The 16658-nt window shown below is 37.8% G+C and overlaps 1 protein-coding gene across 3 annotated transcripts in view; it reads left to right on the forward strand.

Moving 5' to 3' along the window:
* The window catches only part of Frem1 (FRAS1 related extracellular matrix 1), a 156126-nt gene that overhangs the window by 117426 nt on the left and 22042 nt on the right, over positions 1 to 16658 (forward strand). For all 3 annotated transcript variants that reach the window (XM_047525778.1, XM_047525782.1, XM_047525783.1), the window contains 3 exons: positions 4367 to 4568; positions 5284 to 5428; positions 15242 to 15371. In XM_047525778.1, the coding sequence (XP_047381734.1) occupies positions 4367 to 4568; positions 5284 to 5428; positions 15242 to 15371 (477 nt within the window). The remainder of the gene's footprint in view (positions 1 to 4366; positions 4569 to 5283; positions 5429 to 15241; positions 15372 to 16658) is intronic.

Here is a 16658-nt window from a genome sequence, read left to right on the forward strand (position 1 = left end):
CAGGCTAGCCGATAGAAATTCTAGCAGGAGATGATATTGCAGCCTTGAGTTTAAAGGTGCTCTTGGGCAAGCTCCTTCCTCTTGGGGGAGGGACTTGGTCTTTTCTCCTAAGGTCTGCAATGGATTGGATGAGGCCCACTCACACGACAGAGAGCAATCTGCTTTACTCAAGTCTACTGATTTAAACATTAATTGCATCTGAAGCATAGCCTAGCAGAGTTGACACATACACTTCACCTTCACAGTCTCTAAGGCAGGGAGTCATGATAACATAGAATAGTACTGGATGGTCTTTGGCCCAAGGGAGGTCTGGAAAATGTAATGAAAGGATGCTGTACTGGGAAAGAAGAAAAGGTATTGATGTCATCGATGCCATATGTGAGAAGTAAGTTACACTTTTAAAATTTATTGCTTTTGTTTGTTTTTAAGTTAATGCCTTAATAGTTAGGAAGCCCTTCACACTCTTGGGGCCATTAGTATCTTTTTCTTGATTTCTCACTCTCCACTTGGGATTAAGAAATGTCACTGCATTGGTGAATGATTTTCTAGTCTGTTTGGCTGCAAATTTGTAAGAGTTACAAATTCTGTGTGCAAACATAAGAGTTCCTTCCTACAGTTCAGAGCAGAGATGGAAAAAGGGGTAGAGTTTGGAGAAAGTACCAGAACTTAAATCAGGTCTCTCCCAACACCAGCACTTGTCTTAAGGACCATGCTATAATAGAGTTATCTCTTGGAAGTTGTGGAATTTACTGATAGAAAAATGTTGGATACATGTTGTAAAGCTTATTTTCCATCAAATGTACAAGATTTTCCTTGAAAAAAAATATTATTAAGTGTAAAATCCTCATTAGAAAAGCCTCAGACTGTTCCCAAATGTCTATGAACCTTCTGGTTTCTCAGAGTAGAGTGGTAAAGCCGTTAGGAAGTGACTGGTCCTGCCAGCAGTGTAGGAGAGATGGCACCCTCGTCTCTTACCTCCAAGAGTTCTTTCTGCTGAGCACTATGACCTTGACTGCCACTGAGTCATGAATTGGTCCAAATAAATCTACCACGCATGGGCGATCAACTTTTATGGTGGTACCTGGGTAATGGAGGGTGAGGATACTGGATGTAACACATGCAAACCACAGGTGGACTTAACGGTAGCAGCAGTCATAACCTGACGTTCATTTGTCCGTCAATCGATATTGATGCAACCTGTAGTCCTCTTATAGCGGGGCTTGGGGTGAGGGAGAAAGGAGCCTGCCTTCGTGTTCTGTGGTTCTGGCATATCTGGGATGATTTTCATAAACCCAACATGAGCATAGTCTTTTAAAAAAATTCTCGCCCTCTGCTCTGGTATACTGAGCCAGAAGACCTGCTTTTGAAGAAACCAGAAATCTAATAAAACTAGGGTATATGTTAGTCTGAGGATACCCAGAGGCACAACAGGGGACCACGTAACTAAAGTTCAGATATTATTATTTTTTAAACCAAACACTACAACAGGCATTGGTATTACATTCATAATACTTTTGTTTTTAAAGAAAATGCAACATCAAAAAATAAAAGCAATCATCCTACATTCAGCTCTTTATTGTCTTTGAGGATTTCTTACACAACTTTCTGTCCGTGAGCCATCTCTTACTGGCCACAATGGTGGTGAGCTTCAGTTCCTTTGTCTCTAAAATGTATACCTCCCCAAAAGGTCATGATCACAGTTGACTCCCCACCTCCCACCAACCTCACAGCTCTGAAAGTTGCTGCCCACAATTTTCAGGAGAGTAGAGAAATGACTTTTGAAAATGGTTGTTGCTTTTTCAGTTTATAAAATATTTGTTTTCTACATAAAATTCATAGATTGCCAGGCATGGTGGCTCATACCTGTAATTCCAGTGACTCAGGAGGCTGAGGCAGGAGGTTGCCAGGTTGAGGCCAGATTGGGAAACCTAGGAAGACCATGTCTCAAAGTGAGAAATAAATTTATAAAGGGTCACTCAGTGGTAGAGTGCTTGCTTAGCACAACTATGGCCCTGGGTACAATCCCTACTACCAGAAGAAAATATCCTTCATAATTATACCACTCACAGATAACTATTGTTAGGAACTTCCTTCTATTTTTTACTCTATGCAATAAAAATTAGATGATATGTACTAATATGCTTATTGCCCATTTCTACTCTTCATCTTTTATGAACATTGCTTCTTGTCATTAAATATTCTTTTTTGGTGGGGGATACCAGGGATTGAACTCAGGGCACTCGACCACTGAGTCACATCCTCAGCCCTATTATTATTATTATTATTATTATTATTATTTTAATATTTTATTTAGAGACAGGGTCTCACTGACTGGTTTAGTACCTTGCTTTTGCTGAGGCTAGCTTTGAACTTGTGATCCTCCTGCCTCAATGTCCCAACACTGGGATTACAGGTTTGCTAAATATTCTTTAAAAACATGATTTTTAAAGGCTTTATAGGACTCAGGTAGAAAGGGTTTGTAAATCTCCTACTGGACTTTTATGGTTTTTGCATTTTTTATTAATTGCTATTATAATTAATATTTCAGTGAATATATATCTAATACATATGCTCACATGTTTTTATGTACATATCTAATTATTTCTGTAGGATATTTTCTGAATAAAAACTTTGCACTATTTTGTACCTGTACCAGCAAAATATAAAAATACTGGTTTCTCCATATACTTACCAACACAATGAATGAGGATTTCTGTTTTTTCAAAAGAACTTTGCCAATCTAGGAGGGAAAAAAATCATTGGTTGTTACAAAATTCCATTTAGAAATAAATAAATAAAGGAGGAGCAGCTGTAATTTTTCCCTATCCCAAGACAAAAGAACAGTTTTGGAAAAATCTATACAAATGTAATATATTTATAACATGATAATATAGTCATCTTTTATTTTGCCACTCACTCAGGTTTTTCAGTTAAAACAAAACTGAAAATTTGTTATTTATTGCTTATTCATCTTATTATAATATACAAGAATATGTATGATGTTATCATTGACATGAATTCTTTGGTTCACAAGGGTAATCTAAGATTTATGGTAGTATCATTTGGGGGTAAATAAAGTCAGGAATTGAGAGATTAGGAGTGGGTTTAATGATGGTAGTATTCTTGTACCCATTTCCTAGTATTGATGATGAATTTGTGTTAATTCATCCAAACTTGTTCCTTCCCTAACCTACCATAGTCATTTGCAAGATGGACTGAGCTCCATACCACCACACCGGGATGAAGTCCTTTGTAGAGTTAGAACACATGCCCCTGTTCCCACTCATGATGGATTGCCCTCTACCACCTGCACACAGCCAAGCCACCTTGTATCACGTGGTCCTCATTCTCAGTGAAACAAATATGCAAAGTCTGAAAAAAATCACTTTCACAATTTTCTCATTGTTTTAGTCAGCTATTTTGCTGCTGTGACTAAAAGACCGGACAAGTACAACTGTAGAGGAGAAAAAGTTTATTTGGGGGGGGAGGTCATGGTTTTAGAGGTCTCAGTCCGTGGATAGCCGGCTCCATTTCTCAGGGCCTGAGGTGAGGCAGAACATCATGGCGGAAGGGTGTGGTGGAAGGAAGTGGCTCACAGAATGATCAGGCAGCAAAGAGAGAGACTCCACTCTAGACACAAAATATATATATGTACAAAATATATACCCCAAAGGTACACCTCCAATGATCCACCTCCTCCAACCAGACCCTTCCCACTGTCGGTTACCATTCAGTTAATCCCATCAGGGGATCAATTCACTGATTGGGTTAAGGCTTTCATAACCCAATCATTTCTCCTCTAAACCTTCTTGCATTGTCTCACACATGTGCTTTTGGGGGACACCTCACATCCAAACCATACCACTTACTGTGGTATTTCTATTTTTATAACACTTTCACCATTTGAACAAAGGTACTTTTAAAAAAAATTATGTATTCTTGAAACCTTATAACTCTGTTTCCATAAATCACTGAACACTGGAAAAATGGGGAAATCCTTTTGTGGTACTAACATTAAGTATGTAATGTAATTCTTGGCTCAGTTTTAATGTATTTGTTCAACAAATATTCCCTGGTCTTTTGTTATGGCCCAGGCATTGTGCCATGATGTTTTGCCCTCATGAAACTTACATCCTATAGGAGAGTCAGACATTAGACAAATTTAGTTTGGCTGAAAGTTGGCCTTTTTTCCAGGCACTGTGATATTCACTGAGGATATTGTGAACTAGACAATCTTTAGCAGAAATCAACAAATGAGTATGAGCAATCTGAAACTTGAGTTTGCCATTATTGAACCATGAAAGTCATACACCCCATGGGGTAAGAAGACTTTGGATAACATTGTACGTAATTATTGATGATTCAGGTGGAGCGGTTGGATAAAACAGCCCCCCGGATCACACTCTTGCGTTCACCTTCTCAAGTGGGACTCCTGAAAAATGGCTGTTACGGGATTTACATCACTTCCCGAGTGCTGATGGCATCGGACCCTGACACTGAGGACCATCAGATTATCTTTAAGATTTTACGAGGCCCACTACACGGACATTTGGAGAATACGACAACAGGTACTGGCTTCCTTAATCCTTTTAATTGCCCATTTAAAAATACCCAGTGGCTGGCAGGACTGGAGAGTAATTTAATTAAGTGCAGGTCCATTTGGTAAACACTCCCCAGGGCTTGCTGATACATGCAGCTTATAAATCAATATTGGTGCTAAGGAGGGTTTGGAGCTCAATTCACTTTGACAGGAGAATCAGAAACTGATATACAGCTGTTTGCTGTTTATAGTTATTTTTTAACAGCTAGATTGTAATATATTCAAAAAACACACAGTGCCAGGGCCAGATTCATATTTGTAACTAATGTTTTCTTCTACCATGAATTCTAAATGATATGGTTTTTTTTTTTAATTTGAATTTTTTTCATAGTGGTTTCTCTGTATTGTATATTATTTCTACTTTATGAAGGTAATGATCATAATATATGGCTAAACAGGATGGTTCAGAATTACAGATGTTTATTACTACATCTTCCTGCTACCTTTCCCAATATTTTTATATTTCAAAGCAAATATTTCTGAAGAAAAGTAAATGTTAAACCTAATTTTAGTTCATTGTATTTGAGTTTTAAGATAGTTGCAGCAATGTTAATTTCTTTTTAAAAACGTACTTAGGCTACTCTCTGAAGTTGTGTTTCAAGTAAAATAGTCATGCAATTTTATCAGCTCTTATGTAATGTTTTGATGATTATCCATGAGATTCATTGATTTCTTTTTTGTAGGTGAATTTATCCATGAGAAATTTAGCCAAAAGGACTTAAACAGTAAGACCATTCTTTACATCATAAATCCATCTTTGGAAGTAAATTCAGATATCGTGGAATTTCAAATCATGGACCCCACAGGGAACTCTGCCACTCCTCAAATGTAAATTCCTTTGATTATTCGAAAGTCCTGCTTGAAATATCCAAAATGTATCTGATTAGAAAAGTGAAATGATCTTTTCAAATAATCTAAAAACATAAATTGATAGACTATTTCATAAGCTCATAGAATTTTGGAGAAGGAAATTTCTTTCGATTACTTCCTGATAATGGAAAGCCAATAGCTTTACAGAGTATGGAAACATTAAAGGCAGGTTGCACAGCGTCATGCACGTGCGTGTAAATGCACACACTTTCACACACACAGCTGCTGTCCTGGAAGTTCACTAGCATCCAGGGCTCAGCTTGCTGGCTCATGTGTAAATCCGCAGCCAGAGGTCACTCTAGGACCGTGTTAGTAACTGTTGTCTTCTAAAATGTCTAAGACAGGGAAGAACGAACTGGTGAAGAAGGGTTGTCCAAACATCTTGTCTCACCAAAAACAAAACAAAGCCAATACTTTAAACTGCCTTTACAAGTTACTAAGCCTGTTACTGGTAAGATGAAGATAGTGTAAGGAGGAAGATAGTCTTGGGAGGTAAAAGTGACATTTGGAGGTATATAAAGTATACAACACTAAAAATAACAAGTCCTTGGAATTAGTAAGATTAACAGGCTACAGTAATTTCACAGACTGGTTCCCTACTATAGACTTCTCTGGAATATAGACCTTGAATAATTGACAAAATGGCAGATGGTCATAAAATGGTCAGTTCATTTCTCCTGGGTGTGATTTTTCTTTTTTATTTGATGCCTTTCCCAGACACCTCGAAGAAAAGTTGTTATTCATTCTAGTTTTAATATTCATCATATCATAGAAACACTGAACTACATGTGAGTACGGTTCTTCTATAGTCCCCTTTGTGATAAAATTTGATCAAAGGAGGAGAAGAAAGCTGAGAAACCCTTCTCACTTTTCATTCTTTTTCTTCCCCATCCTGAATTGCAGTTCCAACAATTGCCAGCAGAGGTCTCTATAGTCATTGTTAGGAAAACTTGGTGTCAACCGCCTTCCCATGGTCCCACCTCCATTGCCCTGACAAAGTACACTTCCTCGCCCAGATTTATAGACTCCACAGACTTTTTAAAAAGTGGCTATTATAAGCCAGGCACACAGTACTGAAGGTGAGAAAGAGGCGTGAACAAGGAAGACCTGACTTCTGAAATGAAAATACATTCCCCAAATTATAAAACTAAAATGAATGACCCCCTCCCCATTAAACACCTTTGCCTAAGAAAAAGGATTCCTCAGGATCATTACATATATGTTTGTGTGTGTGTGTGTGTGTGTGTGTGTGTGTGTGTGTGTGTGTGTGGTGGGGGGTATTGGACGTTGAACCACTACATTCCCATCCCTCCCTCATTTTTTAGGTTGAAACATGTTCTCCCTAAATTGCCCTAGCTGAACCTTGAACTTGTGATCCTCCTACCCCAGCCTTCTGAATAGCTGGAATTACAAATGTGGGCCAAGGAACCCCCGACCAGGATCACAACCTTTAAAGAAAGCATATCAACTATTTGTAACTCCAAATAAATCCTTTAATTCTCAAGAAAACTTTTTTCAAAAAATTCTGTTCCAAAAATAATAACTTAACATTATTTGGTTTAACAATTTTTAAAAATAGTGTAACTCAAAAAACATATTAATCAGACTTGCCAATGACCAGTTAGTTGCTAACCTCTGATACTCCACATGTGAATGTAATGTAGATGACAATCTTTTTTCCCTAGCAGTGGCACTAGATTGCTATTGCTTCACCCACCTGCCCTTTTCATTCCTTGTTGTTACCAAAGGCGTTGCTTCTTGAAGATGATTTGTGTTTTAAAATAACCCTAAAAGTCATGTGAGAAGTGCTGCAGAATCTGCTTAATGGAATTATGTTCTTAATTGAGGCTATTTTAAAGAGTCTCCTGCTTGTGTTGGACATCAATTTTCGTGTACCTATGCTGGAGATGCTTCAAATTCAAATCTAAATGATTGGAACCAATGCTGCAACCTACATCTACCCAGGAATACAAAAATAACTTTGATTTGATTCCAACACACTTTAGGTTATTTTCTTTAGAGAGGGCGGAGGGAGGTAGAACTCAGTATTTACCTTTATAAGTTTTTACTGGAATACTTGTTGCCTCCACTCTCATTTTCAAGTCGACATTTCCTCAAACTAAGTGCACATTTTTTTCTGGTAAGAAACAATGTTCTGAATAGTGATTTATCTTCTCAAGACAACCAGTAAGAGCCTAGTTACATGTACAATGTAAGTCACAGGCATTTGCAATTTGATTTTTCTCTCATTTCATGCTATTCATTTAATAACCACCACCACCTGAGTTAGGTACCATTATAACCCAACATTTACAGATAAGAAAACCGTGGCACAGAGCTGGGAAGTGGCTTTTCCCAGCTTATGCAGTTAATGAGTGAGGAAGCTGGAATTCAGCCCAGGAAGTGTAGCTTAAGAGCGCATGGTTTTCCCACTGTGCTAACTCTCACAAACTTCTTGCCGATTCTTAACAACTGCTAAGATGACTAAGGGAATCCAACAGGAGGTTGATCACCCTCGCCCTTCTTTCTCTGCAGACATTGGTTGGCCAGGCAGCAAGAAAGAAAGGAATTCTTACCTGTCAAGTTTCTTTTCTTTTTATTTTAAATATGAATTACAAGTATCAATATTAGTGTGCACTCCATATTACACATCCTGGGAATTATGGTATAAATAATAGATAATAAACCACTGGACTTGGAGCTGAAGGACAGAGTTTGAGCTCTAGCTCTGCCATGCACCTAGTTACCTCATCTGTAAAAAGGAGACAGTACCATAATTTAGAGGAAACAAGTGAGATAAAAATATATGAAAGCATCTTATGTAGTTAAAGTCCTTAATAAATACAACTTGTGCTGATGCTTACTATTATTGTTGATTCATGTGGGTGTTCATGTTGATTCAGTTGACTGAAGAAGTATTCTGGAAACGTTCGGTGGATTAAAAAGCCCACCTCTAATTAGAAATTGATTCTGGGGTGATTCACAGACTGTACAATCAATGTGATTACTGATCAGTAAGCTAAATGCCGTGTTTTGCTATTGCAGCATTTCTATGTAGTATCAGTCCTGAAGGATCAATTGAGATTCCATTTTACAAATATAGGACAGCATTGTTTTAGGTGAACTTAATCAAGTTATTGCCAGCTGACTAATTTCCATGCTTGTTTAACTTAACTGCATCACATTCCAGAATCATCAAGATGTTTGCATGGACACAGAGAGAGGGATTTGTTATGTAGCAGATCTCAACTTAATGGGGCTATAGAACTACCTGTTCCCAGCCTCTCCCCAGAAGAGCCTGAAGAACAAACTTTTTATCAAATACATTTGGAAGATATTTTGTTGTAAATAGAAATTATTTAATAACACTGAAATCCATGGACATTTGCTTAAAGATTTAAATTTTTGCTATGAACCTAAATTTCAGGTGCTGTGCTAGGTGCTTTCACATGTGTTGTCTCATTTAAACTGCAAAACACAATCACGTGAAGGCAATAAGGAAATCCGGCTCAGAGCATTTAAGCAATTATCCCAAAGTCATGGGAAGACTTAATAGAGCTGCCCTGCAGACCTCAGAGAGCACATGTTACTGGCTTGCACTGAGGTGTGGCTCACAAACCTGAGGATTCTCTAGTCCAAGGTCAAACTCTAAGATGCTCTGCAGGACCCTCAGACTAAGATACACAGGACTCACATCGCTCATCAAAAGCACTATTGTGGATCACACTTTTCCTAATATATCTTCCACGTAAACCTTTTCCTAGTGCCCACTGAAAAAAGTTTACTTCAAAAGAAAAGTTGACCCCTGCTGACGTTCTTGATAACTCCCGGGCCTGTTCTCCCCTCTGATTCCCAAACTCCCTCTGGCAACCCGCATCCTGGCTGTTCTAATATTCTGTCTTGGCCTGAGAAGAGAAGGGATGGAAGATGTTAAAAAAGAAGAGGAATTTTTATCAGGCAAACTTTGTAACGTTTGAACAGCTTTTATGAAACACCTTGTAGGGGAAGAGGTTGAAACTATTGGCTTGCTAATGCCTGCCCAATACCTGCAAGCCAGAACGTGTTTGTCTCTAGACTAGATCTTAGGGAAGCACAGAGGAAGGAAAAGAAAATACCACTTATTAAGCACCCACTGTGTACAGGTGCTTTATACATATTAACTAATTTTAATCGTAATCATTTGACATGAGCATAATTCTCCTCATTTTAAGATAATGAAAACTTGAGCCTGGAGAGACTGAGGAACTGACCGTATTCACACACTAATAAGTAGTTGCAAGGTGTGTTTCCCCCAAAGAACTTGTTTTCGGTACTCGTGATGCTGCTTCTTGGCTAAACACTGTTTCCCTATTATGGAAAGAAAATGAAAAGGCTGAAAACAGGTGTTCAAAGCATTAGACTGTGGAGCTTAATAGCATCATCTTTGAATTGAAAAATTTTAGACAGAATTTGGAAAACTATTTTTTAACATTTTAAATTTCTGAAGTCATGCTATTTGATTACAAATGAAGATCTACTTATAATAATAAAAATCGAATCACAATTTCCATAAAACATTTTACTGAGAAGCTCAAAATAGTTAATTAGCACTCATGGAGGTTCATTTAACCCTTTTGAAGTCTGGACTCATCATTATTACACTTTGGGAAGTGAGGAAACTGAGGCATATAGAAGTTAAGTACCTTTTTCACAGACTCTTATTAACCTAGATTAATGTCCCAAATCCCAAACTGGTGTTTTAACCCAAGATGTTTCAGTTCCTTCATGTAAATGAATCACATGGTCACAAAATAAAATATCAGAACATACAGATTTCTTGCTCTGGAACAGAGTCTCTCAACCTTGGTACTATTGGCACTTGGGGAGGGATAATTCTTTGTTGTGGTGCAACATCCTGTGCACTGCAGGATCCCTGGCCTCTACCCACTGAATGCCAGCCTCTTGCCAGTTGTGACAATCAGCACTGTCTCCAGACATTGCCAAATGTTGAGAATGACACATACCCCTTAGAAAACTGTGTAAGAAATCATGATTTATGATGGAATGCTTTCATCAATGCCCACCTTTCTCTCTAATGAAGTGTAATACTAGTCAAAGAATCCAGAGTAAGTTCGCGTTAAAAAGAACTTATAAGGCTCTTCTAGCCTAGCTTTTTTTTTTTTTTAAGCTGTATGAAAGATGATGTTAATAAGTTTGGGGAAAAAAACCCATTTTTGATGGTCAAATTAGTTTAGGAACAGTTGGCTAAATAAGATTCATTCATTCAATTAACACATATCTGTTGAACACTTATATCTACACACTCTGCAAGGGACTTGGAATGTATCAGTGAACCAAAGATCTGTGTTTCCTAAGAGTACACATAGTATCTAAGTAAACTAGACAGAGGTTATATATGATGTGTGCTTTGGAAATGGAAAATGTTGGTCAATGTGGTGGCATAGGCTTGTAATTTCAGCAGCTCGGGAGGCTGAGGAGGTAGATCCCAAGTTCAAGGCCAGTCTCAGCAGTTAAGTGAGTCCCTAAGCAAGCAACTTAGCAAGACCTCATCTCAAAATTAAAAAAAAAAAATCAGTGAGGGGAACTGGGGATGTGGTTTTGTGATAGTGTCTCTGGGTTCGATCTCTGTACCAAAAAGAAAAAGAAAAAGAAAAAAAAAAAAAAGAAAACCAAAAAAACAATGGCCGAGATGAGGGGGATCGAAACCTTTGGTAAAGAAGTGGCCATATTAAATTGGGTGTCCGAACAGTTTTTCTTATAGGGGATTGCTTAGAGTTAGTGAGTGGCAAAGGGATCCAAAATCATGACCCCCACCCCAATTTTAATTACCCTCCTCTATGCTTTGTCTTCCATTTCCAAAAAGTGGTTGTTGGGGGCCAAAATTTAACTTTCACTTTGAGCCAGCTTTTCTATTGTGATGAGTACCTCAGAACCACTTATGGAGATAATTCTCAACTGGGAAGACTTTCCTCCCAAGGGGTATTGGCAATGTCTGGAAGTAGTTTTGGTGGTTGTGACTGGGGGAGAGTGTGCTACTGTTTCTAATGTGTAGTGATCAGGGATACTGCCAAACATCTTAAAATGCAGAGGAGAGCTTCCCACAAGGAATCATCTGGTCTAAAATGTCAGTAGGTCCGAGGTTGAGAAATCCTGGCCTAGGGGCTTAAGGAATTTTCACCTCCTGCTAAATGACTTAAAATGATTGCCATATGGTTTCACATATAGTGTGTTGGTAACCTTTATTTCTGACCTTAGAATGAGCTTTATTCAATGGTAACAGGCGAATGGAGGGATCATTAAAATGTGAAGACATGAACCAACCCTTATGCACATGATGCCTACTCTCCAGAATTTTCCACATTGCTCTCCTGGACTCCTGTATCTGGATATTTATCTGATGCCAAATATATAATTTTGTGGCTTCTTGCAGGGAGAATTCCCAAATCATTGTCTATATATATCTCTTATTTTTCTTTTAGGTGTTTATGTGGAGTTTAAGCAATCACAGTCTCAGCATAGAAAGATCTCAGATACGGTATTACAAAAAAAAAAAAAAATCACATTCAAAACATATGTTGCACATATCCTGTAGGTTAGCAAGGGCTTTGCTATTTAAATATTTTTTTCTGGAAAATATATAGCCTGGCTTAAATTTCATGGCTTTTCAATAGAGCTTTATTATTTGTAGTGAATGGTTTTAAGAAAATAAAATAGAACGCTGTGTAATGACAACCTTAACCTATAAGCATTATGCAATGCTCTGATGGCGCATCAGGGAAATGTACGCGCATTCCCAAACACTGAGACCTTTGTGCTGTGAAACCAAACAGTACTCTGAATTATTCCCTTCTGGATCCAGATCAGCAATCAGATTGCACTTAGTTTCAGGCCTTGAGGTCTTTTGGATCTGCAGAATGGCATTGATGGATTTGTGCTTGTCCTGGTGAGCATCAACAACAGATGGATTCTCAAAACCAGACATTGAAATTCACTTGAACCTAACCAAGACTTAGCTTAAATCCATCCAAATTTATCTGTTTCACTTTTTCCCACCACCTTCCTTTCCTTCCTATTTCATCTTCCTGTCTTCTCTCCTAATCCCTCTTGCTGATCTTTTTCCTTTCTCATTTACCTGGGTCCTTTAGGAGTTCTTTGCAACATATTTCTATTGGCATTTGTGCTGTCCCTGTTGCTTGTTATCTTGTAATTCTTTATAGCTATTTATTTCTATATTTCTTGATCTGTTTCCTGCTTGATTTAAATTTAGTCACATCAAATATCCATGAGAGTTTCAATATTTTTTAATATAAAGATCCTGTTTTCCATAGAAAACTATATGTAATATATATGAATATATTTAATGTTTGGTTTGCATTTATTTAGTAAAAATCAAATTATATATGATGAATTTCATAGATTTATATTTGCCATCTCATTTTGAAATTTTCTAAGACTTCATTAATTGTTAGTGCAAGCTGTCTTGGAGTCTTTGTACAATAGTACAAAAGCTTTCATTGTTTTTGATCAGTGTATTTTTCCAGGGCAAAATCACATTAAGATTAACATGGGTGATAATCTGTGAATAAAATTAATTTATAAGATACAAAATTATAAAATTTTTTAAAAATCCTGTTTTCATGTCAACAGTTTTATGAAGTCTAGCATGCATAACTATGTTTCATTATCTGTGGACTGAATAAACATGTATAAACTGCATGTTTACAGGACCGCATAAACTCCTGTAATAATCCCATGCTCCAACACTACCCTGTCCCCTAGGCTCATGATCCTCAGATACAAACAAGTGTTACTAAGTTTTTTTGCTAGTGAACTTCATTTATAGGATGTGATTATACATCAGTGGGTCCAAGGAACACCTGGGAGCCTGTGGAATGTGTGAACTCATATTCTACATGGTAGCACCCAGAATTTCTAGCTTTTTGTTTTTTTTAATTTCTAGTTCTGAAAGAAAGAAATTGTGAAAAATAAATTTAAATCTGATTGGAAGTTTGGGAAGTGCAGTAAGAAGTGACCACAAAGGTTTTGTAACTCCAGAATAAAAGAGGAATAAATAAAACAAAAGCAATGGAAATGTGTTCAACAGGCACAGTGAAGATTGCTTGTGTCCTGTATATTATTGTATAAGAGAGAAGGGAGTAAAATATGCCAGGACAGGTCAGTGATAAACGTGTAAATGAAACATTTCAGTACTCACGTGACAGAAAGGGAAATATTGCAGGATAATGATAAAACCATACTGCTCTGCTTGAACTCAAACAAGAATCCATGAAACATTTCAATTAGAAGAGAAATGGTAGAGGAGGGATAGAAGATTTGGCATCAAATTTATGCTTGAATATTATTCTGCTACCTATTCGCTTTTGTCATATCCTTTTGTCTTTGAGGTAGTTATTTAATCTTTTCTGAGGCTTGGTTTTCTTTTGTTGTTTTTTTTTGGGGGGGGGCGGGGGAGGTTCCTCTCTAGCTAGTAAGGATCAGTTAAGATAATTTCCATCAAATGTTGGATTCATTAAATATTAGGGGAAAAAAAGATCACCTTCTATTTAGCAGATTTATTCAGTTGCCTACAGTAGATCTTCTGTATCCCACAAATTTCATGGAGTAAACCCCCCTTGTCAAGAATATCCAGAAAAAAAATAATTGCATCTGTACTGAACACGTACAGTCTTTCTACATTATTTCCTAAACAATAGAGTTGACAACTATTTACATGACGTTTACATGATATTAGGTTTTATGAGTCATCAAGGTGACTTAAAGTATACAGGAGAATGGGCAAGGTTATATGCAAATACCATACCATTTTACATAAGGGACTTGAAGAGGTGCTTGCAGATTTTGTTAACTGCAGGGTGAGGGTGGGGTCCTGGAACAAATACTCCATTCATATTGAGTGACAACTACAGTTGCCACCAAGCTACATACTAGTACAGTTCTTTTTATCTTTTTTTGTCTGCTTGTTTGTATATTGCAGTGCTGGGGGTGAACACAGGGCCTCACCCATGACAGACAAGTGCTTTACCACTGAGCTGCAGTCCCAACCCTATACACTTTCACATGTGCAGAAAATAGTAACAAAACTCATGAACAGGGCTGGGGTTGTGGCTCAGTGGTAGAGCGCTTGCCTGGCGCGTGTGAGGCACTGGATTTGATCTTCAGCCCCACATAAAAATAAATCAAATAAAGGTATTGTGTCCATCTACAATTTAAAAAAATTTTAAAAAACAAACTCATGAGCATTTTTAATTGCTAGGCACATCCTGGAGGATAACTCATTACTAAACTGAACCCAATTTCAGAGAAGATCTGTATCTGGAACTGATCTTGTGATACCAATGAGGAAGGTCAAAAGATAAGAGATTTCATGTCAATGTGTTTTCCAAAAATAAATGACTCCTTGAACTTGACCACCGATGGTCCCTTTTGTGACATTAATAACAGTGGGACCTTTGGCAGTCATTTAACCTTAGTTTCTTTATTTTTAAAATAGATTTCTAAAACTTACTCTTTCTGCCTCACAAAGTCACTGTAAGGATGGAATAAGATGTTAGTAAAAGTTCATCATGAGCTAAAATGTAAAGAATTTCTGTCATTGGCATAGATTGATCAACCACTTTTGTCACTCTAGGGGCAACCAGTGGCTTAGTCTTCTAACAGGTGAATTTCAACAGGTGTTGATCATGCCTATCTTATGATTTCTCTTTTCTTTCTTCTTTTTTTTTTTTTTTTTTTTTTTTTCCTTTCATGCAGTTTGGAGTTGAAGTGGTCTCATATTGAATGGTCACAAACTGAATATGAGGTCTGTGAGAGTGTGGGCATGTTGCCCTTAGAAGTTACCAGAAGGGGATATGCTATGGACTCAGCCTTTGTGGGTGTAAAGGTAACAACTCTGAAATGCAAATTGTCAAAGCTAAAACTTGTTAGTTGGGCTTTTGATGATTTTCTTAGTGAAATTTAGAGTGCCCAAGGAAATTTCAAACTGCAGGGTGTTACACTATTTGTATTCAAAGTACAAACTTTCCCTGTCTCCCCATCCTTCGTCTAGGTTCACCAACTCTTAGATAGAGGTATTTGTTTGGTGGTGCTGGGGCTTGAACCCAGGACTTCACACATGCTAGGCAAACACTCTACCGCTGAGCTACACCTCAGATCCTGGATAGAGTTTTTAAGAACACATTTTTACTTTTGAAATCTGGTCATTAATTTCTATATACTTTTTAAGTTTTAAAGTTTGATTTTTCACAGTGGGTTGTATCAAATTTAGTGAAACTGGGCTCAACTCTGCTTTGAAAAGAAAAGTTGTAAACAATGCATTCTGTGGTGTGACCAGAACAAACTGCAGTCACCCAAATGGTCATCTTCCAGGATGCAACAGGATTGCTTTCCATGGTCACAGTGGGTGAGGCAAACAGGAAACATAAACCCATTTTAAGAGCCATCCAATCATGCAAAATTAGGAAAGCATATATTAATACAGATAACCCCAAATAGAAAAAATTTTCAGATAATAACTTTTGGATTCTTCAACCTGCTATTCCTTTCCCTTGACATCAACATGGAGCAGAGCCTCTCTGAAAGATTTTCAGGAGTCATTGTAGCAATAGCTCATCAAGAGAAGGTGAGCATGAAACGAGTACACAGCACTGATGGAACTCCCCAATCTGATGAAAAAAGCACTGATATCCTCACCTGGGGAAAAAAAATGGCATCTCTGTTAAGTGTCAATTATAATAGCAAAGGCAGATAACCTTAGGATGTTGTGCACCTCAATCCGCCCATGTCCAGACTCAGTATTTATCTTTGCAGTGAACATATGTCTACTTGAATGAAGGAGCACCATGAACCTGCCAGCTGAGGGTGCTTGCCTTCATCAAACACAGTCCCTGAGTCTTCAGGAACTACTTTATTCAGAGCACAACTTGCCACCTTACGCAAAAGCTTGTTGGTCCCTTGACCAGGAAAAGAGTAGGAGGAGGTACTTTTACCCCGTGCTGTTTTCCCTGGTTTGAATCACCTGGCTGATTTCTCTAAACACCTTGCCTCAGACCACTGCTTCTCTCAGGATTCTGTAAACTCAGTGGTGGTAAATACTAGGTAATTGCACGTGTAAGAACCATGCAGGGAAAGATAACTTCCAGCATATGGTGGATACAGGTGTACAATGGGC

Source organism: Sciurus carolinensis, chromosome 14 (assembly GCF_902686445.1).
Source record: "Sciurus carolinensis chromosome 14, mSciCar1.2, whole genome shotgun sequence".
Lineage (NCBI taxonomy): Eukaryota > Metazoa > Chordata > Mammalia > Rodentia > Sciuridae > Sciurus > Sciurus carolinensis.